The sequence below is a fragment of the Carassius gibelio genome, chromosome A4 (assembly GCF_023724105.1).
Source record: "Carassius gibelio isolate Cgi1373 ecotype wild population from Czech Republic chromosome A4, carGib1.2-hapl.c, whole genome shotgun sequence".
Taxonomy (NCBI): domain Eukaryota; kingdom Metazoa; phylum Chordata; class Actinopteri; order Cypriniformes; family Cyprinidae; genus Carassius; species Carassius gibelio.
This window is the reverse complement of record NC_068374.1, coordinates 662,101-689,415: the sequence shown is the minus strand read 5'-3', so window position 1 is coordinate 689,415 and position 27,315 is coordinate 662,101. Positions and strand designations below refer to the sequence as shown.

General features: G+C 42.1%; 2 protein-coding genes across 20 annotated transcripts in view; one reads left to right on the top strand and one right to left on the bottom strand.

The window, feature by feature from the left end:
* The window catches only part of LOC127966579 (hornerin), a 129,996-nt gene that overhangs the window by 40,689 nt on the left and 61,992 nt on the right, over positions 1-27,315 (top strand). The window lies entirely within an intron of this gene.
* Positions 13,138-16,356, bottom strand: LOC127966668 (uncharacterized). Of its 4 annotated transcripts, none has more exons than XM_052567831.1 (6): positions 16,138-16,356; positions 15,515-15,649; positions 14,210-14,815; positions 13,844-13,891; positions 13,406-13,537; positions 13,138-13,363 (listed from the first exon to the last, which is right to left on the bottom strand). In XM_052567831.1, the coding sequence occupies exons 1-6, from the start codon at positions 16,226-16,228 to the stop codon at positions 13,272-13,274; spliced, it is 1,104 nt and encodes a 367-aa protein (XP_052423791.1). In that variant the 5' UTR covers positions 16,229-16,356; the 3' UTR covers positions 13,138-13,271. The 4 variants fall into 4 exon arrangements, with proteins under 4 accessions (XP_052423791.1, XP_052423798.1, XP_052423807.1 ...); XM_052567838.1 differs by lacking the exon at positions 13,406-13,537 and adding an exon at positions 13,586-13,621 and having other exon boundaries at positions 16,138-16,354; XM_052567847.1 differs by lacking the exons at positions 13,406-13,537; positions 13,844-13,891 and having other exon boundaries at positions 14,186-14,815; positions 16,138-16,353.

Sequence of the window (27,315 nt, the reverse complement as noted above, 5' to 3'; positions counted from 1 at the left end):
GAACAGAAAAGCAAAGCTCTTTACCCATCTGCATCATACCTACCACATCCACTTTCTCATATTACACATATTCTTATTTGTATAAGACTTCCCAAGGGGAAGTCGTGGACAGGGTAAGTCATGGCCTATTGGTTAGAGAGTATAACTCCTAACCCTAAGGTTGTGGGTTTGAGTCTTGGGCTGGCAATACCATGACTCAGGTGCCCTTGAGCAAGGCTCTGAACCCCAAAACTGCTCCCTGGGCACTGCAGCATTATTGGCTGCACACTGCTCCAGGGGTGTGTGTGTTCACTGCAGTGTGTGTGCACTTTGGATGGGTTAAATACAGAGCATAAATTCTGAGTATGGGTCACCATACTTGGCTGTATGTCACGTCACTTTTATCCAAAGTGAACATACGCAGAGCAGTGGGCAGTCATTTATGCTGCGGCACCTGGGAAGCAGTTGGGTGTTCGGTGCCTTGCTATGGAGAGAGTGCTGTATATTCACTCCCCCACTTATAATTCCTGCTGGCCAGAGACTCGAATTCATAACCGACTCTCTAACCATTAGGGCACTACTCAGTAAAACAACTACAGAACCCTTAGTCAAGTTTTTTTTTCTTTCTAAGAATAGGATAGACAAGAAATGGTAAGTGCTATTAATAGGTCAAGTGCTGGCAAAAAAAAGATGAGTCTTTAGATGTTTTTTGAAAATGAGTAATGAAGCTGTTTGAATTGAGATTGCAAGGTCATTACACCAGCTGGGAACAGTCCAGGAAAAGGCCTGTGAGAGTGATTTTGAATCTCTTTGGGATGGCACCACAAGGCGTTGTTTCCTTGAAGAATGAAAGCTTCTGAAGGGCACATAAGTTTGAACTAGCAGCAGCAGGACTCAAACCATGGATGCTAGGATGTAAATCTCACTGCGACTGCATCAGTAACACGCATTGTCTGCAATAGGCGAGCACGGTTATGCAAACACTGTCTACAGTATCAGGTAAAAGGTGAAGCAAAGAAGAACCAGGCTTCCTACCTTCCCTCTCAGCAGTTCTGCAATTTGCATACTATGTATTCACAAAGAAATAACCGCAAGGAGTGCATTCAGCTCCCCCCGATTTAAATATATGTGCTTCTTGCCCACACACACAGCATATGAGTCACTTGAATCTGCGGATATCAAAGCAAAGCTTAATTTTATAATGACGTGCATTTTAACCCTTTAGGCGCCAGATGTTTTTTCCTAAAACGTTCGATTTTGACATCTTAATTTCAAAAGGTTATATCTTAAAATTTGTAAAAGATAGAGACTTTCTGTCAAATTATTAAGGATAACCCAATGTTTATGTAGGGATTACATTTTCCCATCTAAGTTGCATATTATGACGTCATATGGGGGTGGCCATCTTGAATTATAGAATTTACATGAAAAGTCACTTGTTTAAATAATAAAATGCAGCACTTCTTTCCCCCCAAAAATGTCCCTCACCTTCTGTGTGCTATATTGCACAATACTGAATGTTCAGGGAAATAGTAAGTAGTAAACAAACTGTGTAAATCATTACTAATAAATGGTAGAAACAAACCGAATGCATGAAGCGGTTGGGATTTTCAATTTACTACATGCAGCAGGCACTCTGATTCCATGTATGGGGCACATATATATTATTCATATGACACACAAAGACAAGTAGACAAGACCTGTTTAGTTCAAAAGCTATGCCCCGTGTCACATCGCCTCTGCTTCTGCTATGATCAGCGCGGCCAGATCTGCCTCGCGCATGCGCCGAGTGTGCACAGCTGTCAGTGTCATTGCGACTCCCCACCTTGCCTCCTAACTGTCCTATGAATACTTCAAACTCGTCTAACATACCCAGTGGCGTTAGACAAAGTCTACATCACAATACTGTCACCTCAATTGCGGAGAGGTGCGGTCAGAAGACAAATATGTACATGTCTAGCGTGGTAAAAATCTCCTGCCTTGTCCCCGCAACAATAACACGCCTGCTAATTTCGTGATGAACACTCCGACCCCTGCAAACATTGTTCACACCTCTGACATTTGGCAAAGGACCATTTACATTGGGCAAAGGATTCACCGTTTGTGCATGGTGTAGGGCTATACTTTCACTTTCAGTATCACCGTCATCTGAATGCAGATATTCCCCTTCAGAATCAGTGTCCGCGAATAGAAGTCCCAATACCTCATTGCGGCTTTATTGAAGCTTTATTGATGCCATTAGATAATAATAATTATTATAATAATAATAATCTAATGCGAATAATCGCTGACGTTGACAATATTGGTCTCTTTTTCTTCCAGGGTGCCGCTAATGACTTCACATGATTTGGAGTGCTTTCACAAATATTTCAGAAACCGATCATTCTGATGGCATTCTCCATAGTGTCCACTAAAGGATGCAGTGTGAGTTTCCTGAAGGGGAATGCTGTATTTATCTAAACAAACCAGTTCTTTATGTAGAATTGTAAGATCACTGTTAATTTCCAGCCCTGCTATGTAAAAAATAAATAAATAAAAATAGCACCAAATGCCCAACCAACACTGCTCAAAACACTTTCTCATCAGATTTACGCGAATATCCTAGGTGACCTATTTTATCTCAAAAAGGTATAAGGTGAAGAGCTTGCATACAGTATATGGGGTTTGGTTCAAACCCAGAGTTATTTCACTCCATTAGTCAGATATCAAAAATCCTGAAATAAGGTCCCAATGTGGATTGAACTCACAACCCATAATAAACAAAATCATGATCCGAACCAATACCAGTCACTCATGTACGAGATACTGTATAAAGACTTCATTTTGAGTCAGATGAACAAACACTGAGGATCTGACAGACAGAATTCTATTTTGTATAAACAAAACGGTCAGCCTCAGCCAATGAATCAACCAATAGTGAGTCTGCAAGTTTATGACATAGTGTCATACGACACCATTCAAAAAAAAAATTGTTTATGATTTTTTCAAATGCACAAAATGGCATTTTAGTAATAGGTTACTTTATGTTTAATAAGTAATTGATTAATGAAATGAGAAATGACACATTTTTATTTACTGTAATATTCTTGACGGATGTTGCCCTTTACACCTAACTACACCTAAGTCTAAATGTCAGTATACTCTATGTATCATATGCAAAAAGTGCAGTATAAAAATGCATTTTCATATCATCAAAAGAAACTAAGAAAATAGCAGACCTAAACAGAAAAAACTTTTAAAACGTTAGTAATAATAATTATCTTCATCATTGATTTTTTAAAGTTTTATTGATATTTAGATTTTTCATTAAGTTAAGAATAATGAGTTTAAATAAATTCATTAAATTAACTTAATATATAATTTTTCACTTGTTTGTTCAACTCTAAATCCCTAAAACTCAAGCTCCCATTTAACAAGAAAACCGGGCCCTAGCAGTCTGTACGGATCATACTGCATACACCAGACATCAATCCTAAAGAAATCTCGTCCTTTCCTTTGGTTTGATGCTGTAATTACCCCAAGACTCCAGCATTCACTCTTTAACCTCCACGTCCCAGCAGTGTGTTCCTGAGTTTAAACCCTCTGAACCCAGAACACACCCACAGATGTCGAATCTCTCTGGATTATCAGGAAGCAGTTGTTTGTCCCAGATGTATCACACACTGGTCAGATCATCAGACAGGATGAGACATGGATGAGCTGGGTTTGGATACAGAATCACAGGAGCTGATGAGACACAATCAACAGCGCGTTCAGCGCGGGGGCGTGGTCACATTGGATATAATGAAGGGAGACATGAAAAACAGACATCGCGTTGTTTTCATATGGATTACTTTATCACAGAGTATCTGTTAGCAGCACTTGTTTAGTTTTAAAGTAGACATGTCTAGCTTTCTATAGATATCTCTCTCATGTCTCTTCGTTGAGTATTCACGGAGTTACACTTCATTTTAATGACGTGTTTGTACATGACGATCAGCACAAACAAAGGCTGCAGACAGCACACATACTGATAAGACGCTCAGGAGAAAACAGACACATAACTTCATAATCATACTTCGCGTTGTGATTCGGAGATGCTCGTTGTTCTAAATAAAGTTGGCAATGAACCATCTTTTATGGCAAACACTTTGAAAATCCCGCTGTACTCACAGAGATTAGAAAAGCAGTCATCAGTGAAATGTTGTGAACACAACAAAAGGGATTTGTTGTACTGCTCTGGTATTGTGGTGAAAATGAATTTTAGCCATTGGTTCTTCTGATCTTCATTCTTTGGCAGTGAAAATAAAACAAACGGTCTCCTCGACATGATGCTCTCACACCAACCAGAGCATCTGTGTGTGGGGGTGGGGCAGGTCAGAGTTCCGTTTCTCCCAACACGGTAGGAAATTATTATGCAAAGTGTTCCTAGTGACGTACATAGAGATGGGCAAAAGATTTGAAATCTATAACGACTCGTTTCAGCGATTCAGAGTCGACTCCTTACTTTAGAAGCCAATAACTTTATAAATCGTGTACTTTTAGGTTTAATTATTTGCACATTGTTTACACAGATGGACAGCTACATCATACACTGTAATACATGTAATTTTTGATTTCCCATCTTTGTGGCTCTTTAAAGGATGTACTGTTTGGTTTTTTAATATTCAAAATGTTAATTGTTTAAATTAATGAATATTTTATTATGACCTTGCAAATCATATTCACCAAAATCCTTTATATATTTATTTGAAAAAAAAAAAAAAAACAGGTTCAACAGTATATCCAAACTATTTAATCTTCCAAAAATCTTAAGGCTGTTAAAACTAATGTTTTTAAGGCGGTTTAATATTTTTAATTTATTTTGTTAAAGCTTTCATTTAGTATTTATTTTTATGTTTACATACGTTTGTAAATGATAATGCCACTTCTTTGTAAGCAATATTGACATCCCCTGTACTTTTATTTTTGGTACCTTGGCATTAATAAAATATATATAAAAAAATAACTAATCAATTCTTTTTCCGGCTCAGATTGCATTGACTGAAACAGGTGAACTAAAGTAGACTAATTCCAGTACAGAACCTATTGAATTTTGCAAATGCAAATTAACTAATTGTTCAAGAACAACCCATTTCTAGTTACCAGTGATGCATGTCTTGAATGAGAAACGGGCGCTTTGAGGTAGTGGATCAGGATAGTATTCATTGTGTAGGCTATTATCTCTAAAATATGTCCACGCATTAGTTGTACAGTTGTGAGCTATAAAATATTGGGGGGCAAATTAATTGTAGACCTATACATTTTATAAAGTATAATAAAAATTCATTAATTGGAAATAGCGAAACCTCTCTCTCTTTTTTTTTTCTTAGATAGGCCTATCATCAGGGCCGTAGCTGGGGTCAGCGGGGCCCCGGTGAAGGTTGTACCCAGTGGGCCCTGTTTGAAATTGTTTAATTTGTATGGTCATTCATTTTTATTTATTTGTGCTATTTACACAATGTACAAAAACAATTTCTTTAAGTTTGTAGGTGTCAAGGTACAGAAATCGAATAATTAAATGTAAAATAGCACTGGATAGTCTTCAATGTAAAAATGAAATCTACAATCAAACCTACATTTATTCAGACACCTTCACCATTTCTCACATTATTACAGTTTATTTGCTATCTCTTGTAAAATGGTTATAAAATATGACAAGAACTTAGAGTTAAACTGTGTCAGAACAAAATTTGTCTTGATAATGTCATAACTTTGATAGAAATGTATGTAATGGATTACAATAAACCAAAACTACAGACAACTGTTATTATGACAATATTTACACAACTATCAATACTTTGTTGACTGTGCATTAATTCTTGTTAAAACTACAAAGTAATTCAGTCAAGAGCAGTGAGTGATTTTCTTTCATTTTCTTGGATTAACATTACAGCAACCAGTAGCTAAATTGGGCGCGGTCTCTTTAAGGGACGATGAACGCATCCAATATAATACACATCCCATTTTTTCCTCAACTGTTTACTTTCACTTAAGAAATAACTGACAATTTTTTCGAGCATACTTTCCAAGGCGGATATTTTGTCAAGTCAACTCAAGTCACCTTTATTTATATAGCGCTTTAAACAAAATACATTGCGTCAAAGCAACTGAACAACATTCATTAAGAAAATAGTGTGTCAATAATGCAAAATGACAGTGACAGAATGGAGAAAAAAAAACCTTGGGAGAAACCAGGCTCAGTTGGGGGGCCAGTTCTCCTCTGACAAGACGAAACCAGTAGTTCAATTCCAGCCTGCAGCAAAGACAGATTGTGCAGAAGAATCATCTGTTTCCTGTGGACTTGTCCTGGTGGTCATCTGAGACAAGGTCTTTACAGGGGATCTGTATCTGGGGCTCTAGCTGTCCTGGTCTCCACTGTCTTTCAGGGATATAGAGGTCCTTTCTAGGTGTTGATCCACCATCTGGTTTGGATACGTACTGGATCCGGGTGACTGCAGTGACCCTCTGATCTGGATACAGACTGGATCTGGTGGCTACGGTGACCTCAGAATAAGAGAGAAACAGACTAATATTAGCGTAGATGCCATTCTTCTAATGATGTAGCAAGTACATCAGGTGTTATGGGAAGCGTTACCGGTTCCGGTTTACCTAATTAACGCAGCCTAAAAATCCTTTAACGGATTTGGATATTAAGAGCATATTAGTATGTTATGTGTAAGCCAGGTTAAAGAGATGGGTCTTTAACCTAGATTTAAACTGTAAAGAGTGTGTCTGCCTCCCGAACAATGATAGGTGGGTTATTCCAGAGTTTAGGCACCAAATAGGAAAAGTTGATTTTGATATTCTAGGTATTTTGTATGTATTTGTCGGCACAAGAGAATAAAGAAAGTTCGGTGTTCAAGAGTTTTGAGACACCTCTCTCTGTGTGAGCCCTGAACACCAGAACACCATGAGTACTGAATTGGGCTCTTTCACATCTTTTTGTTTGTTCAAACTGTGATTTGTATTTGTTCGTTCATCAGAATCAGAAAGAGCTTTATTGCCAAGTATGCTTACGCATACAAGGAATTTGTTTTAGTGACATAAGCTTCCAGTACACAGAGACAACAACACACAGAAAAAAAAAAATAATAATTGAGATTTGCAAATTGACAAATAAATAAGTGTATAAACAATTGTGCTATAAATGATAATGGAATAGGATTGAGTGAGATGCGGGAATGTTCTAGGATGGAGGGTTAACAAATAAATATAAGGATATTGCACGTTTATAAGCATAAGTAGGGAACATTTAACTGTTCATGAGGTAGATTGCCTGGGGGAATAAACTGTTCTTGTGCCTTGCTGTTCTGGTGTTGGCGGCTCTGAGGCAAAAGTTCAAAGATGGGGTGACTTGGATGTGAGGGATCCAGAGTGATTTTCTGAGCCCTTTTCCTCACTCTGGATGTATACAGTTGTTGAAGGGTGGGCAGGGGAGCACCAATAATCCTTTCAGCAGTCCGAACAGTTCTCTGTAGTCTTCTGATGTCTGATTTTGTTGCTGAACCAAACCAGACAGTTATTGAAGTACAGAGGACAGACTCAATGACGGCCGAGTAGAACTGTTTTAGCAGCTCCTGTGGCAGGTTAAACTTCCTCAGCTGGCGAAGGAAATACAACCTTTGCTGGGCATTTTTAACAATGGAGTCAATGTGATTGACCCACTTCAGGTCCTGAGAGATGGTGGTTCCCAGGAATCTGAATGACTCCACTGCAGTCACAGTGCTGTTCATGACGGTGAGTGGGGAAAGTGCAGGTGGGTTTCTCCTAAAGTCCACGATCATCTCCACTGTTTTGAGCGTGTTCAGCTCCAGGTTGATAAGACTGCACCAGACAGCCAGCTGCTCAACCTCTTGTCTGTAAGCAGACTCATCACCGTCCTGGATGATGCCGATGACTGTAGTGTCGTCTGCAAACTTTAGGAGCTTGACAGAGGGGTCTTTAGAGGTGCAGTCGTTGGTGTACAGGGAGAAGGGCAGAGGGGAGAGAACACATCCCTGAGGGGCACCAGTGTTGGTGGAGCAGCTGTTTGATGTGAATTTCCCCAGTCTCACTAACTGTTGCCTATCTGTCAGAAAGCTGGTGATCCACTGACAGATAGAGCTAGGAACAGAGAGCTGGGTCAGTTTGGTCTGAAGGGCTGTTGGGATGATGGTGTTGAATGCCGAACTAAAGTCCACAAATAGGATCCTCACATAAGTCCCTGTTTTGTCCAGATGTTGCAGGATGAAGTGCAGTCCCATGTTGATTGCATCATCCACGGACCTGTTTGCTCGGTAAGCAAACTGGAGGGGGTCCAGTAAGGGTCCAGTGATTTCCTTCAGATAAGCCAGAACCAGTTTTTCAAACGACTTCATGACGACAGACGTTAGAGCCACAGGTCTGTAGTCGTTAAGTTCTGCTATCTTGGGTTTCTTTGGGATGGGGATGATGGTGGAGCGTTTGAAGCAGGAAGGCACTTCACACAACTCCAGGGATCTGTTGAAGATCTGTGAAAAGATGGGGGCCAGCTGGTCAGCACAGATTTTCAGACAGGCTGGTGTAACACCATCTGGGCCTGGTGCTTTTCTTCTTTTGTTCTTCTTGAAGACCTGGCGCACATCATCTTCACAGATTTGAAGAGCAGGAGGTGTGGAGGGTGGGATTGCAGGATGTGTTAATGGTTGTGTAGGGAGATGGTCAGAATGGGTGATGGGGGTTTCAAATCTGCAATAAAACTCATTCAGGTCATTAGCAAGTCGTTGATTAGCCTCAGTGCAAGGGGATGGTGTCTTGTAGTTTGTGATGGCTCTTAGACCTCTCCACACTGAAGCTGGGTAGTTGGAAGTAAACTGGTCTTCCAACTTTTTAGCGTAGGTCTTTTTAGGCGCTCTGATCTCTTTGTTCAGTGTGTTCCTGGCCTGATTGTACAAGACCCTGTCCCCATTTCTGTAGGCATCCTCTTTGGCCTGAGGAGGATGTCTGAGTTTTACTGTAAACCATGGCTTATCATTGTTGAATGTTAAATAAGTCCTGGTAGGAATGCATATATCCTCACAGAAACTAATATAGGATGTTACGGTCTCTGTGAGTTCGTCCAGATCGGTGGTAGCAGCATCAAAAACACTCCAATCAGTGAGGTCAAAACAAGATTGTAAATCCTGCTCTGTTTCGCTGGTCCATCTCTTCACAGTCCTTACTACAGGTTTAGCAGATTTAAGTTTTTGCTTGTAGGACGGTATAAGATGAACCAGACAGTGATCAGAACGTCCCAAAGCTGCTCGTGGAACAGAGTGATATGCATCCTTTATTGTGGTGTAACAGTGATCCAATATATTACTGTCTCTGGTGGGACATGTAACATGCTGTCTGTATTTTGGCAGTTCACGGGAGAGATTGGCTTTGTTAAAGTCCCCAAGAATGATTAAAACAGAGTCCGGGTGTTGTTGTTCTGTGTCTGTGATCTGATCAGCAAGTTTCTGTAAAGCTGAGCTCACAGGCGCTTGCGGAGGGATGTAAACACTGACCAGAATGAACGAATGAAACTCCCGCGGCGAATAGAACGGCTTGCAGTTGACAAACTTCATTTCTAAATCAGGACAGCACATCTTCTTTAACACAGTTACATCTGTACACCACCGTTCATTGATGTAAAAGCATGTCCCGCCGCCGCACGATTTCAGTGAAGTGACATTGACATTCAGCCAAGTATGGTGACCCATACTCAGAATATGTGCTCTGCATTTAACCCATCCGAAATGCACACACACAGAGCAGTGAACACACACACACACACACTGTGAGCACACACCCGGAGCAGTGGGCAGCCATTTATGCTGCGGCGCCCGGGGAGCAGTTGGGGGTTCGATGCCTTGCTCAAGGGCACCTAAGTCATGGTATTGAAGGTGGAGAGAGAACTGTACATGCACTCCCCCCACCCACAATTCCGTCCGGCCCGAGACTAGAACTCACAACCCTTCGATTGGGAGTCCAACCCTCTAACCATTAGGCCACGACTTCCCGTCAATGATTTCCCAGATGATTCTGATTCGCGATCCGCTCTGAACAGCTGAAAGCCCAGCAGATGGAGCGCGCTGTCCGGTATGGCGTCATTCAGCCAGGTTTCCGTGAAACACAGAGCAGCAGAGTGAGAGAAATCCTTATTTGTCCAAGAGAGCAGAAGCAGTTCGTCTGTTTTGTTGGGTAGAGAGCGGAGATTTGCGAGATGGATGCTAGGCAACGGCGTTCGAAATCCGCGCTTCCTGAGTCTGACGAGCGCTCCCGCTCGATTCCCCCGTCTGCGCGTCCTGAAGCGCTTCATCAGCGCCGCCGCTCCTCCGATAACAACGTTCAGTAAAACGTCTGAATAATTTAAATCCGGTAAAAGATCTTGTGGTGTGTTCTGCCGAATGTTCAGCAGTTCATCCCTGGTGAAACTGATCGTGTTTGTTAAACAAAAAACAGGAAAAACGAACAAAAACAGCACAAACACTGGAGAGCCAAGCACTGAAGCAGCCATCTGCGGCGCCATCGAGTACATGTGCAGGAGGGACTGCGAGGAGAACTGATCTGAGACAACAACACACAGAGAAAAAAAAAAAAATAAAATAAAATAAATTAATTGAGATTTACAAATTGACAAATAAATAAGTGTATAAACAATTGTGCTATAAATGATAATGGAATAGGATTGAGTGAGATGCGGGAATGTTCTAGGATGGAGGGTTAACAAATAAATATAAGGATATTGCACGTTTATAAGCATAAGTAGGGAACATTTAACTGTTCATGAGGTAGATTGCCTGGGGGAAGAAACTGTTTTTGTGCCTTGCTGTTCTGGTGTTGGCGGCTCTGAGGCGCCGGCCAGATAGCAAAAGTTCAAAGATGGGGTGACTTGGATGTGAGGGATCCAGAGTGATTTTCTGAGCCCTTTTCCTCACTCTGGATGTATACAGTTGTTGAAGGGTGGACAGGGGAGCACCAATAATCCTTTCAGCAGTCCGAACAGTTCTCTGTAGTCTTCTGATGTCTGATTTTGTTGCTGAACCAAACCAGACAGTTATTGAAGTACAGAGGACAGACTCAATGACGGCCGAGTAGAACTGTTTTAGCAGCTCCTGTGGCAGGTTAAACTTCCTCAGCTGGCAAAGGAAATACAACCTTTGCTGGGCCTTTTTAACAATGGAGTCAATGTGATTGACCCACTTCAGGTCCTGAGAGATGGTGGTTCCCAGGAATCTGAATGACTCCACTGCAGTCACAGAGCTGTTCATGTTGGTGAGTGGGGAAAGTGCAGGTGGGTTTCTCCTAAAGTCCACGATCATCTCCACTGAGCAGCTGTTTGATGTGAATTTCCCCAGTCTCACTAACTGTTGCCTATCTGTCAGAAAGCTGGTGATCCACTGACAGATAGAGCTAGGAACAGAGAGCTGGGTCAGTTTGGTCTGAAGGGCTGTTGGGATGATGGTGTTGAATGCCGAACTAAAGTCCACAAGGGGATGGTGTCTTGTAGTTTGTGATGGCTCTTAGACCTCTTCACACTGAAGTTGAGTCATTGGAAGTAAACTGGTCTTCCAACTTTTTAGCGTAGGTCTTTTTAGCCGCTCTGATCTCTTTGTTCAGTGTGTTCCTGGCCTGATTGTACAAGACCCTGTCCCCATTTCTGAGCAGCAGAGCAGCAGAGTGAGAGAAATCCTTATTTGTCCGAGAGAGCAGAAGCAGTTCGTCTGTTTTGTTGGGTAGAGAGCGGAGATTTGCGAGATGGATGCTAGGCAACGGCGTTCGAAATCCGCGCTTCCTGAGTCTGACGAGCGCTCCCGCTCGCTTCCCCCGTCTGCGCGTCCTGAAGCGCTTGATCAGCGCCGCCGCTCCTCCGATAACAACGTTCAGTAAAACGTCTGAATAATTTAAATCCGGTAAAAGATCTTGTGGTGTGTTCTGCCGAATGTTCAGCAGTTCATCCCTGGTGAAACTGATCGTGTTTGTTAAACAAAAAACAGGAAAAACGAACAAAAACAGCACAAACACTGGAGAGCCAAGCACTGAAGCAGCCATCTGCGGCGCCATCGAGTACATGTGCAGGAGGGACTGCGAGGAGAACTTCACAGAAGAGAGCACGGTTCAGTGTTGCAGTCCGTGATATGTGACTCTCTCTCTCTGGGTGTGCACTAAACACAGCGTGCGAGTAACCAGCTACTCTGTTAAGCTTTTCTGCGTCTTGTGTTTGGATGCTTTAATGTTTAAATCGAAAAGGCTTAAAAACACGTGAAAAAGATAAGCTTTCGTGACGATGCACAGCAGTGGCCCGTCAACTGTCCTGAGCATCTTTTTAGACTGAGATTGTTGGGCCCGCCCCCTCAGCGGTGGGCCCCTATAATCGTCACCACCTTTCACCGCACTAGCGACGGCCCGGTCTATCATCCATATACATAGTCACTGTGATGTTTTCGGATTTCTTTGAGGCAAATATTCTGAGACTCCAGTTGTTTCATGTCTGAAGAGTTAACAGACAGAACAGAGCACCCGTTTTATTTTCTTTAATTTTACAAAAGCCTATTGTTTTAGGACTATACACACACACTTTGCAATTTCAAATACCTTGTGTACAATAAAAAAAGGCTTAGTTTTCACAAAGAAAGTACAAGATACACCAGTGCTGGCTTCAACCCCAGTGGGTTAAGGCATTTAACAAAATTAGTCATAGCTATGCGTCGTTGTATTCAAGTAAATCCCCATATGCATCGGCGACTATGCCATTAATAAACAGCTTGCAAAACAGTGCAAGAGACACTTGCTTTCTACAAAATGTAAATGAAAATTCAAACAGATGAAAGCTAAAATGGGAACGAACTACTAACAAAACTAGACAGAACAACCTTGGATGGGATCAAAAGATCTTAAGTTAGCCAGCAAATATAGAAACGGTTCAAAATTCCCCAGGTCTCATTTAAACGGACACAATTTGAATCTTAAGCTGTTCGTTATTTTCCGTACGATGGATTTCCCCTCACGGTCCTTAAGTATTCCTCAGTGTTGGGGGCACCTTCTGGAACCATTTAATTGTAACCTTCTTGGCACAGTTCAGGCATATTTCAAGGCACCTTTTCTTCACTCAAGTTGGATTTAAAAATAAAAAATATAGACCCAGACAACACCAAATCTGCAATCAAGCATGTTTATTTGAGGAATGGTGACAAATCTTTCTGAACCATTTAAACGGGGTGGGGGAATCCATGAATAAGAGCACTGAATTGAAAGATTCCAACAAGTATCCATGCAAAAAAGCCCACGTATTAATGTGCCCGACCACATCCCTGACTGGGACCACGTGCCCGAACATTTCCCCAAGCACCTCCCTGACCTTGTCCCTGTCCGCTTCCCTGACCTTGTCCCTGTCCCTGTCCGCTCCCTTGACCCTGTCCTTGACCTTGTCCCTGTCCGCTCCCCTGACCCTGTCCCTGACCTTGTCCCTGTCCGCTCCCCTGACCCTGTCCCTGACCTTGACCCTGTCCGCTCCCCTGACCCTGTCCCTGACCGCTCCCCTGACCCTGTCCCTGACCTTGACCCTGTCCCTGTCCCTGTCCGCTCCCCTGACCCTGTCCCTGACCTTGTCCCTGTCCGCTCCCCTGACCCTGTCCTTGACCTTGTCCCTGTCCGCTCCCCTGACCCTGTCCCCGTCCCTGACCCTGTCCCTGACCTTGTCCCTGACCCTGTCCGCTCCCCTGACCCTGTCCCTGACCTTGACCCTGACCGCTCCCCTGACCCTGTCCCTGACCTTGACCCTGACCCTGTCCGCTCCCCTGACCCTGTCCCTGACCTTGACCCTGTCCCTGTCCGCTCCCCTGACCCTGTCCCTGACCTTGACCCTGTCCCTGTCCGCTCCCCTGACCCTGTCCCTGACCTTGACCCTGTCCTTGACCTTGACCGCTCCCCTGACCCTGTCCTTGACCTTGACCGCTCCCCTGACCCTGTCCTTGACCTTGACCGCTCCCCTGACCCTGTCCCTGACCTTGACCCTGTCCCTGACCCTGTCCCTGTCCGCTCCCCTGACCCTGACCTTGTCCCTGACCCTGTCCGCTCCCCTGACCCTGTCCCTGACCTTGTCCCTGACCCTGTCCGCTCCCCTGACCTAGTCCCTGTCCGCTCCCCTGACCTTGTCCCTGTCCGCTCCCCTGACCTTGTCCCTGTCCCTGTCCACTCCCCTGACCCTGTCCTTGACCTTGTCCCTGACCTTGTCCCTGTCCCTGACCCTGACCGCTTCCCTGACCTTGTCCCCTTCCATAACCCTGACCACTTCCCTGACCATACCCACTTCCCTGACCACTTCCGTAACCACTTCCCTGACCATACCCACTTCCCTGACCACTTCCGTACCCCTGACCAATTCCCTGGCCGTAACCACTTCCCTGACCACTTCCGAAACCCTGACCACTTCCCTGACCATACCCACTTCCCTGACCACTTCCGTACCCCCTTCCCTGACCACTTCCGTACCCCTGACCACTTCCCTGGCCGTAACCACTTCCCTGCCCACTACCGAAACCCTGACCACGTCCCTCGCCATAACCACTTCCCTGGCCGTAACCACTTCCCTGGCCACTTCCATAACCCTGACCACTTCCCTGACCACTTCCGTAACCCTGACCGCTTCCTTGTCCATAACCACCTCCGTATCCCTGACCACTTGCCTCATCACTTTCCTGATCATCTGGTTCACTACATACATGGCCACAGGTGGTTGGGCAACACTTCTGTGCGGCAGGACACTGGCCATCATGGAAACAGCTTTCAGCACATCCTGGAACGCTCTTCGTTTTGGGACATTGACCAGGCTTCACTGCATGGACACAGATAGTCAGCTTTAGTCTGTGCATACAGGCTGTATGCCACTTCAATATACAGCACGAAACACGGAACACAAATAGCAAGTTTCAGCTGCAGAGTAAATTATATTCCAATTATTCCTCTTTGGTAAAGCCATCCTAGGCTTAAAACCATCCTAAGAGAGTAAAGGTGGGGCATGGATTTTCAAAAGTGCTTTAGAAAGAGTTGGGTAGAGAACCAAAACACTTTGAGCCAATCAGCAGTAAGGGGCGCGTGTTCTCCTGATGGGGAGGAGAGAGAACGCTGTGCACAGGACTGGCATAAGCAGAGGAACAGCAGAAGAGATGACGGATTAAAAAGGGAATTAAATGAGAAGTCTGAAGAACAAAAGGAGGTTTGCGATAAAGGCAAGTAGGACCGGTTTAAGTATGGGGTCAGCTTTCCAGCACTGGAGAAAACTCATGGAGCAGGAAGGCCTTCAATCGGATGCCAAGGTTGCTTGGTTTCTTCTCGATAGGCACATATTAGTTCTGCTTAGTCACTTGATATGCACATGTCAGGTTTGCTAAATGTATTATCGTGCACTTCAGCCATGTATATGTGGGGCTGGGCTACCAAAATGGGGGCAAAACCTTTTTGGGGGTCTTGAAGTTAATATTGGCTACCGGAAGAAATAAAAACCCCTCATCTACCAACAAAAGCAATAACATACCTGTATAAGGAGATGTACAGGAACGTCCACATCCATTGCTGCAACACTTCTCATTGTCAGGACAGCTAGAGTCACAGTCACATAACCTGGTACAGGAGCTTCCAGGTGTTTGGGGTGGACACTCTCCTGGCTTTACTGTTATACAAACATGACCAAAAGGTTCACTGAAGTCCAAACACTTCCATTCACTTTCAACATTTTAGTCTATGCTTCAAGCTTACGTTGAATTCAATGGGTTACATTTGCTTGGTTTTGGCCTTTTTTGTGGCCCCCTAGCATCCATTATTAACTGGAACTCTGGAAAACGGTAACATAAACACGCCCAATCAAATTGACAGCATGTGTATGCTACAGAACAGCCTCCATCAGAACAACAACCTCGATGGGACAGCACAACTGTCAGTGTCACCAGACAGTAACCAGCCACTAGAGGATTTAAGAGGATCTTTGGGGGAGGCCAGGGAGTGTGGTTTGGGTCAGGGGTTATGCAATGGGTCTCAAACCTTAAATTTAACCACTTAAAATCAAGGGTTGTAAGACCTACCACTCATTCCTTAATAGTGTTACTTTCAGAAGACCTTATTTCCTGATTGCTGCATTAACAATTTAACAGATCTTCTCACCTGCAGTTCGTCCTGGAGTAACATCTGTTGCATTTAAGTATCCACAAAGACACGAAACCGCAATCAATGAACAGTACACTAGAGCAGTCATCCTCCTGACCTGCAATATCACAATTTTCCTTGCTGAAAAATGCACTGAATTGGTGCGTCACAAAGCACAGACAACAAGGCACACAAAACTAACACAAATAACAGCGTCAATGCAATAGAAATTGCGGTAAAATGGGTTTTTAAAGACCCAAGGAGATCAAGTCAACTCCAGCCCTGATCAAACTCACCTGCCTGTAGCTGTAATCTGGAAGACCTTGATTAGCTTGTTCAGATGTGTTTGATTGGGGTTGGACGAGCTGAATGCTGAAGTGTGTTCACGCCATGTCATAATAATTTAGGTAGTTTAATTACTAGAGGACTGTGTGTTTCTACGTTGCCACTATCAACTACAAAATTAATATACAGTGGTCAGCAGGTACAGCAATCGTTTTATGGTACTGATAGGCATGCTTTGATTTATGTTCCTGAAGCATATAGTATACTGCCACATAAAACTGTGTGCTATTGCCTAATGAGCTACTGATAATGAAAACTGCACAAAATTAAAGGGTGTTTCAGAGATGAGTGTGCTCTATAGCCTCATTGCATATACATTTTTCTGTATACTGTATTTTTTTTTTAAGGAACCCTACTTAAAACCCAAACTCATTTGGGAGGGGCACCTTGCTACAATCTGGGTAGCCATCGAAGGCAACAAGAACACCCTTGATATACTTTGAACTTACACTTAAGAGAGGTAACGAGGAGCTTGAATGGAAACTTTCTACTCCTCTCGTGCACCATTTCCAACCCCATGCTTGATCCCGCCTCACTGCAATGGTGGCCATGGGAACCGAACCATGGAGTGTAGGGGCTCAACTCTCATCCCTCGAGAGAGTCAAGCCTTGGTGGGACCGATTATTGTGACTGCATCACACAACACCCATTTAACTCAGAGAGCTAAGCTTGCTTAATTCAAGCATCACTTTAATCCCATCGAGAGCTAGACATGCTCTCGCAAATGCTGACTGAAATCCCTCTGGAGAGAACAGAAAAGCAAAGCTCTTTACCCATCTGCATCATACCTAGCACATCCACTTTCTCATATTACACATATTCTTATTTGTATAAAAAATTAGAAACAACATGGAATTGTATTTGAAAAAAAGTGAAAGTGATGTGACAAAGACTAATATGGCGAATTATACTCTGAATTCATGCTCTGCATTCAACCCAAGGGGAAGTCGTGGACAGGGTAAGTCATGGCCTATTGGTTAGAGAGTATAACTCCTAACCCTAAGGTTGTGGGTTTGAGTCTTGGGCTGGCAATACAGTCAATAGGCACTGCAGCATTATTGGCTGCACACTGCTCCAGGGGTGTGTGTGTTCACTGCAGTGTGTGTGCACTTTGGATGGGTTAAATGCAGAGCATGAATTCTGAGTATGGGTCACCATACTTGGCTGTATGTCACGTCACTTTTATCCAAAGTGAACATACGCAGAGCAGTGGGCAGTCATTTATGCTGCGGCACCTGGGAAGCAGTTGGGTGTTCGGTGCCTTGCTCAGGAGAGAGTGCTGTATATTCACTCCCCCCACTTATAATTCCTGCTGGCCAGAGACTCGAATTCGTAACCGACTCTCTAACCATTAGGGCACTACTCAGTAAAACAACTACAGAACCCTTAGTCAAGTTTTTTTTTTCTTTCTAAGAATAGGATAGACAAGAAATGGTAAGTGCTATTAATAGGTCAAGTGCTGGCAAAAAAAGATGAGTCTTTAGATGTTTTTTGAAAATGAGTAATGAAGCTGTTTGAATTGAGATTGCAAGGTCATTACACCAGCTGGGAACAGTCCAGGAAAAGGCCTGTGAGAGTGATTTTGAATCTCTTTGGGATGGCACCACAAGGCGTTGTTTCCTTGAAGAATGAAAGCTTCTGAAGGGCACATAAGTTTGAACTAGCAGCAGCAGGACTCAAACCATGGATGCTAGGATGTAAATCTCACTGCGACTGCATCAGTAACACGCATTGTCTGCAAGAGGCGAGCACGGTTATGCAAACACTGTCTACAGTATCAGGTAAAAGGTGAAGCAAAGAAGAACCAGGCTTCCTACCTTCCCTCTCAGCAGTTCTGCAATTTGCATACTATGTATTCACAAAGAAATAACCGCAAGGAGTGCATTCAGCTCCCCCCGATTTAAATATATGTGCTTCTTGCCCACACACACAGCATATGAGTCACTTGAATCTGCGGATATCAAAGCAAAGCTTAATTTTATAATGACGTGCATTTTAACCCTTTAGGCGCCAGAGGTTTTTTCCTAAAACGTTCGATTTTGACATCTTAATTTCAAAAGGTTATATCTTAAAATTTGTAAAAGATAGAGACTTTCTGTCAAATTATTAAGGATAACCCAATGTTTATGTAGGGATTACATTTTCCCATCTAAGTTGCATATTATGACGTCATATGGGGGTGGCCATCTTGAATTATAGAATTTACATGAAAAGTCACATGTTTAAATAATAAAATGCAGCACTTCTTTCCCCCCAAAAATGTCCCTCACCTTCTGTGTGCTATATTGCACAATACTGAATGTTCAGGGAAATAGTAAGTAGTAAACAAACTGTGTAAATCATTACTAATAAATGGTAGAAACAAACCGAATGCATGTAGCGGTTGGGATTTTCAATTTACTATATGCAGCAGGCACTCTGATTCCATGTATGGGGCACATATATATTATTCATATGACACACAAAGACAAGTAGACAAGACCTGTTTAGTTCAAAAGCTATGCCCCGTGTCACATCGCCTCTGCTTCTGCTATGATCAGCGCGGCCAGATCTGCCTCGCGCATGCGCCGAGTGTGCACAGCTGTCAGTGTCATTGCGACTCCCCACCTTGCCTCCTAACTGTCCTATGAATACTTCAAACTCGTCTAACATACCCAGTGGCGTTAGACAAAGTCTACATCACAATACTGTCACCTCAATTGCGGAGAGGTTCGGTCAGAAGACAAATATGTACATGTCTAGCGTGGTAAAAATCTCCTGCCTTGTCCCCGCAACAATAACACGCCTGCTAATTTAGTGATGAACACTCCGACCCCTGCAAACATTGTTCACACCTCTGACATTTGGCAAAGGACCATTTACATTGGGCAAAGGATTCACCGTTTGTGCATGGTGTAGGGCTATACTTTCACTTTCAGTATCACCGTCATCTGAATGCAGATATTCCCCTTCAGAATCAGTGTCCGCGAATAGAAGTCCCAATACCTCATTGCGGCTTTATTGAAGCTTTATTGATGCCATTAGATAATAATAATTATTATAATAATAATAATCTAATGCGAATAATCGCTGACGTTGACAATATTGGTCTCTTTTTCTTCCAGGGTGCCGCTAATGACTTCACATGATTTGGAGTGCTTTCACAAATATTTCAGAAACCGATCATTCTGATGGCATTCTCTATAGTGTCCACTAAAGGATGCAGTGTGAGTTTCCTGAAGAGGAATGCTGTATTTATCTAAACAAACCAGTTCTTTATGTAGAATTGTAAGATCACTGTTAATTTCCAGCCCTGCTCTGTAAAAAATAAATAAATAAAAATAGCACCAAATGCCCAACCAACACTGCTCAAAACACTTTCTCATCAGATTTACGCGAATATCCTAGGTGACCTATTTTATCTCAAAAAGGTGTAAGGTGAAGAGCTTGCATACAGTATATGGGGTTTGGTTCAAACCCAGAGTTATTTCACTCCATTAGTCAGATATCAAAAATCCTGAAATAAGGTCCCAATGTGGATTGAACTCACAACCCATAATAAACAAAATCATGATCCGAACCAATACCAGTCACTCATGTACGAGATACTGTATAAAGACTTCATTTTGAGTCAGATGAACAAACACTGAGGATCTGACAGACAGAATTCTATTTTGTATAAACAAAACGGTCAGCCTCAGCCAATGAATCAACCAATAGTGAGTCTGCAAGTTTATGACATAGTGTCATGCGACACCATTCAAAAAAAAAATTGTTTATGATTTTTTCAAATGCACAAAATGGCATTTTAGTAATAGGTTACTTTATGTTTAATAAGTAATTGATTAATGAAATGAGAAATGACACATTTTTATTTACTGTAATATTCTTGACGGATGTTGCCCTTTACACCTAACTACACCTAAGTCTAAATGTCAGTATACTCTATGCATCATATGCAAAAAGTGCAGTATAAAAATGCATTTTCATATCATCAAAAGAAACTAAGAAAATAGCAGACCTAAACAGAAAAAACGTTAAAAAAGTTAGTAATAATAATTATCTTCATCATTGATTTTTTTAAAGTTTTATTGACATTTAGATTTTTCATTAAGTTAAGAATAATGAGTTTAAATAAATTCATTAAATTAACTTAATATATAATTTTTCACTTGTTTGTTCAACTCTAAATCCCTTTTATTCAAATTCTGCAAGTCTTAAACACTTGGGAAAAAGAGAAAAATTACATAATTCTTAGAATTTTTACACCATTAAGACTACAATTTTAACTCAGTGTGGCTTTATGCATAGCCCCAGATGATGCTTCAGTGATTTTGTTTGTATTGTATTTGTTTGTAAACTGGTAAAATCCTTAGATAGTTAAGTTCATCAAGATTACAGAAAAATGGAAAGACTGTGTCAGTGAAGGTGGTTGTGAATGTGCGTAGATGTGTGTTAGTTTCAGGATCCGAGAATGACACCATTCCTCCATCATAGTCCAGATCAACTCTCACAAACTCAAGCTCCCATTTAACAAGAAAACCGGGCCCTAGCAGTCTGTACGGATCATACTGCATACACCAGACATCAATCCTAAAGAAATCTCGTCCTTTCCTTTGGTTTGATGCTGTAATTACCCCAAGACTCCAGCATTCACTCTTTAACCTCCACGTCCCAGCAGTGTGTTCCTGAGTTTAAACCCTCTGAACCCAGAACACACCCACAGATGTCGAATCTCTCTGGATTATCAGGAAGCAGTTGTTTGTCCCAGATGTATCACACACTGGTCAGATCATCAGACAGGATGAGACATGGATGAGCTGGGTTTGGATACAGAATCACAGGAGCTGATGAGACACAATCAACAGCGCGTTCAGCGCGGGGGCGTGGTCACATTGGATATAATGAAGGGAGACATGAAAAACAGACATCGCGTTGTTTTCATATGGATTACTTTATCACAGAGTATCTGTTAGCAGCACTTGTTTAGTTTTAAAGTAGACATGTCTAGCTTTCTATAGATATCTCTCTCATGTCTCTTCGTTGAGTATTCACGGAGTTACACTTCATTTTAATGACGTGTTTGTACATGACGATCAGCACAAACAAAGGCTGCAGACAGCACACATACTGATAAGACGCTCAGGAGAAAACAGACACATAACTTCATAATCATACTTCGCGTTGTGATTCGGAGATGCTCGTTGTTCTAAATAAAGTTGGCAATGAACCATCTTTTATGGCAAACACTTTGAAAATCCCGCTGTACTCACAGAGATTAGAAAAGCAGTCATCAGTGAAATGTTGTGAGCACAACAAAAGGGATTTGTTGTACTGCTCTGGTATTGTGGTGAAAATGAATTTTAGCCATTGGTTCTTCTGATCTTCATTCTTTGGCAGTGAAAATAAAACAAACGGTCTCCTCGACATGATGCTCTCACACCAACCAGAGCATCTGTGTGTGGGGGTGGGGCAGGTCAGAGTTCCGTTTCTCCCAACACGGTAGGAAATTATTATGCAAAGTGTTCCTAGTGACGTACATAGAGATGGGCAAAAGATTTGAAATCTATAACGACTCGTTTCAGCGATTCAGAGTCGACTCCTTACTTTAGAAGCCAATAACTTTATAAATCGTGTACTTTTAGGTTTAATTATTTGCACATTGTTTACACAGATGGACAGCTACATCATACACTGTAATACATGTAATTTTTGATTTCCCATCTTTGTGGCTCTTTAAAGGATGTACTGTTTGGTTTTTTAATATTCAAAAAGTTAATTGTTTAAATTAATGAATATTTTATTATGACCTTGCAAATCATATTCACCAAAATCCTTTATATATTTATTTGAAAAAAAAAAAAAAAACAGGTTCAACAGTATATCCAAACTATTTAATCTTCCAAAAATCTTAAGGCTGTTAAAACTAATGTTTTTAAGGCGGTTTAATATTTTTAATTTATTTTGTTAAAGCTTTCATTTAGTATTTATTTTTATGTTTACATACGTTTGTAAATGATAATGCCACTTCTTTGTAAGCAATATTGACATCCCCTGTGCTTTTATTTTTGGTACCTTGGCATTAATAAAATATATATAAAAAAAGAACTAATCAATTCTTTTTCCGGCTCAGATTGCATTGACTGAAACAGGTGAACTAAAGTATACTAATTCCAGTACAGAACCTATTGAATTTTGCAAATGCAAATGAACTAATTGTTCAAGAACAACCCATTTCTAGTTACCAGTGATGCATGTCTTGAATGAGAAACGGGCGCTTTGAGGTAGTGGATCAGGATAGTATTCATTGTGTAGGCTATTATCTCTAAAATATGTCCACGCATTAGTTGTACAGTTGTGAGCTATAAAATATTGGGGGGCAAATTAATTGTAGACCTATACATTTTATAAAGTATAATAAAAATTCATTAATTGGAAATAGCGAAACCTCTCTCTCTTTTTTTTTTCTTAGATAGGCCTATCATCAGGGCCGTAGCTGGGGTCAGCGGGGCCCCGGTGAAGGTTGTACCCAGTGGGCCCTGTTTGAAATTGTTTAATTTGTATGGTCATTCATTTTTATTTATTTGTGCTATTTACACAATGTACAAAAACAATTTCTTTAAGTTTGTAGGTGTCAAGGTACAGAAATCGAATAATTAAATGTAAAATAGCACTGGATAGTCTTCAATGTAAAAATGAAATCTACAATCAAACCTACATTTATTCAGACACCTTCAACATTTCTCACATTATTACAGTTTATTTGCTATCGCTTGTAAAATGGTTATAAAATATGACAAGAACTTAGAGTTAAACTGTGTCAGAGCAAAATTTGTCTTGATAATGTCATAACTTTGATAGAAATGTATGTAATGGATTACAATAAACCAAAACTACAGACAACTGTTATTATGACAATATTTACACAACTATCAATACTTTGTTGACTGTGCATTAATTCTTGTTAAAACTACAAAGTAATTCAGTCAAGAGCAGTGAGTGATTTTCTTTCATTTTCTTGGATTAACATTACAGCAACCAGTAGCTAAATTGGGCGCGGTCTCTTTAAGGGACGATGAATGCATCCAATATAATACACATCCCATTTTTTCCTCAACTGTTTACTTTCACTTAAGAAATAACTGACAATTTTTTCGAGCATACTTTCCAAGGCGGATATTTTGTCAAGTCAACTCAAGTCACCTTTATTTATATAGCGCTTTAAACAAAATACATTGCGTCAAAGCAACTGAACAACATTCATTAAGAAAATAGTGTGTCAATAATGCAAAATGACAGTGACAGAATGGATAAAAAAAAAACCTTGGGAGAAACCAGGCTCAGTTGGGGGGCCAGTTCTCCTCTGACAAGACGAAACCAGTAGTTCAATTCCAGCCTGCAGCAAAGACAGATTGTGCAGAAGAATCATCTGTTTCCTGTGGACTTGTCCTGGTGGTCATCTGAGACAAGGTCTTTACAGGGGATCTGTATCTGGGGCTCTAGCTGTCCTGGTCTCCACTGTCTTTCAGGGATATAGAGGTCCTTTCTAGGTGTTGATCCACCATCTGGTTTGGATACGTACTGGATCCGGGTGACTGCAGTGACCCTCTGATCTGGATACAGACTGGATCTGGTGGCTACGGTGACCTCAGAATAAGAGAGAAACAGACTAATATTAGCGTAGATGCCATTCTTCTAATGATGTAGCAAGTACATCGGGTGTTATGGGAAGCGTTACCGGTTCCGGTTTACCTAATTAACGCAGCCTAAAAATCCTTTAACGGATTTGGATATTAAGAGCATATTAGTATGTTATGTGTAAGCCAGGTTAAAGAGATGGGTCTTTAACCTAGATTTAAACTGTAAAGAGTGTGTCTGCCTCCCGAACAATGATAGGTGGGTTATTCCAGAGTTTAGGCACCAAATAGGAAAAGTTGATTTTGATATTCTAGGTATTTTGTATGTATTTGTCGGCACAAGAGAATAAAGAAAGTTCGGTGTTCAAGAGTTTTGAGACACCTCTCTCTGTGTGAGCCCTGAACACCAGAACACCATGAGTACTGAATTGGGCTCTTTCACATCTTTTTGTTTGTTCAAACTGTGATTTGTATTTGTTCGTTCATCAGAATCAGAAAGAGCTTTATTGCCAAGTATGCTTACGCATACAAGGAATTTGTTTTAGTGACATAAGCTTCCAGTACACAGAGACAACAACACACAGAAAAAAAAAAAAATAATTGAGATTTGCAAATTGACAAATAAATAAGTGTATAAACAATTGTGCTATAAATGATAATGGAATAGGATTGAGTGAGATGCGGGAATGTTCTAGGATGGAGGGTTAACAAATAAATATAAGGATATTGCACGTTTATAAGCATAAGTAGGGAACATTTAACTGTTCATGAGGTAGATTGCCTGGGGGAAGAAACTGTTCTTGTGCCTTGCTGTTCTGGTGTTGGCGGCTCTGAGGCAAAAGTTCAAAGATGGGGTGACTTGGATGTGAGGGATCCAGAGTGATTTTCTGAGCCCTTTTCCTCACTCTGGATGTATACAGTTGTTGAAGGGTGGGCAGGGGAGCACCAATAATCCTTTCAGCAGTCCGAACAGTTCTCTGTAGTCTTCTGATGTCTGATTTTGTTGCTGAACCAAACCAGACAGTTATTGAAGTACAGAGGACAGACTCAATGACGGCCGAGTAGAACTGTTTTAGCAGCTCCTGTGGCAGGTTAAACTTCCTCAGCTGGCGAAGGAAATACAACCTTTGCTGGGCATTTTTAACAATGGAGTCAATGTGATTGACCCACTTCAGGTCCTGAGAGATGGTGGTTCCCAGGAATCTGAATGACTCCACTGCAGTCACAGTGCTGTTCATGATGGTGAGTGGGGAAAGTGCAGGTGGGTTTCTCCTAAAGTCCACGATCATTTTTGTTTTGAGCGTGTTCAGCTCCAGGTTGATAAGACTGCACCAGACAGCCAGCTGCTCAACCTCTTGTCTGTAAGCAGACTCATCACCGTCCTGGATGAGGCCGATGACTGTAGTGTCGTCTGCAAACTTTAGGAGCTTGACAGAGGGGTCTTTAGAGGTGCAGTCGTTGGTGTACAGGGAGAAGGGCAGAGGGGAGAGAACACATCCCTGAGGGGCACCAGTGTTGGTGGAGCAGCTGTTTGATGTGAATTTCCCCAGTCTCACTAACTGTTGCCTATCTGTCAGAAAGCTGGTGATCCACTGACAGATAGAGCTAGGAACAGAGAGCTGGGTCAGTTTGGTCTGAAGGGCTGTTGGGATGATGGTGTTGAATGCCGAACTAAAGTCCACAAATAGGATCCTCACATAAATCCCTGTTTTGTCCAGATGTTTCAGGATGAAGTGCAGTCCCATGTTGATTGCATCATCCACGGACCTGTTTGCTCAGTAAGCAAACTGGAGGGGGTCCAGTAAGGGTCCAGTGATTTCCTTCAGATAAGCCAGAACCAGTTTTTCAAACGACTTCATGACGACAGACGTTAGAGCCACAGGTCTGTAGTCGTTAAGTTCTGCTATCTTGAGTTTCTTTGGGATGGGGATGATGGTGGAGCGTTTGAAGCAGGAAGGCACTTCACACAACTCCAGGGATCTGTTGAAGATCTGTGAAAAGATGGGGGCCAGCTGGTCAGCACAGATTTTCAGACAGGCTGGTGTAACACCATCTGGGCCTGGTGCTTTTCTTCTTTTGTTCTTCTTGAAGACCTGGTGCACATCATCTTCACAGATTTGAAGAGCAGGAGGTGTGGAGGGTGGGATTGCAGGATGTGTTAATGGTTGTGTAGGGAGATGGTCAGAATGGGTGATGGGGGTTTCAAATCTGCAATAAAACTCATTCAGGTCATTAGCAAGTCGTTGATTAGCCTCAGTGCAAGGGGATGGTGTCTTGTAGTTTGTGATGGCTCTTAGACCTCTCCACACTGAAGTTGGGTCGTTGGAAGTAAACTGGTCTTCCAACTTTTTAGCGTAGGTCTTTTTAGCCGCTCTGATCTCTTTGTTCAGTGTGTTCCTGGCCTGATTGTACAAGACCCTGTCCCCATTTCTGTAGGCATCCTCTTTGGCCTGAGGAGGATGTCTGAGTTTTACTGTAAACCATGGCTTATCATTGTTGAATGTTAAATAAGTCCTGGTAGGAATGCATATATCCTCACAGAAACTAATACAGGATGTTACGGTCTCTGTGAGTTCGTCCAGATCGGTGGTAGCAGCATCAAAAACACTCCAATCAGTGAGGTCAAAACAAGATTGTAAATCCTGCTCTCTTTCGCTGGTCCATCTCTTCACAGTCCTTACTACAGATTTAGCAGATTTAAGTTTTTGCTTGTAGGACGGTATAAGATGAACCAGACAGTGATCAGAACGTCCCAAAGCTGCTCGTGGAACATAGTGATATGCATCCTTTATTGTGGTGTAACAGTGATCCAATATATTACTGTCTCTGGTGGGACATGTAACATGCTGTCTGTATTTTGGCAGTTCACGGGAGAGATTGGCTTTGTTAAAGTCCCCAAGAATGATTAAAACAGAGTCCGGGTGTTGTTGTTCTGTGTCTGTGATCTGATCAGCAAGCTTCTGTAAAGCTGAGCTCACAGGCGCTTGCGGAGGGATGTAAACACTGACCAGAATGAACGAATGAAACTCCCGCGGCGAATAGAACGGCTTGCAGTTGACAAACTGCATTTCTAAATCAGGACAGCACATCTTCTTTAACACAGTTACATCTGTACACCACCGTTCATTGATGTAAAAGCATGTCCCGCCGCCGCGCGATTTCCCAGTTGATTCTGATTCGCGATCCGCTCTGAACAGCTGAAAGCCCAGCAGATGGAGCGCGCTGTCCGGTATGG

Coding starts and splice junctions, on each gene's coding strand:
- LOC127966668 (XM_052567831.1), bottom strand. CDS start 16,228: ATGACTGCTCTAGTGTACTGTTCATTGATTGCGGTTTCGTGTCTTTGT. Junction 14,816..15,514: donor CTGTACATCTCCTTATACAG/GTATGTTATTGC, acceptor GTGTCCATGCAG/TGAAGCCTGGTCAATGTCCC. Junction 13,538..13,843: donor GGGGAGCGGACAGGGACAGG/GTCAAGGTCAGG, acceptor GACAGGGTCAAG/GTCAGGGACAGGGTCAGGGG.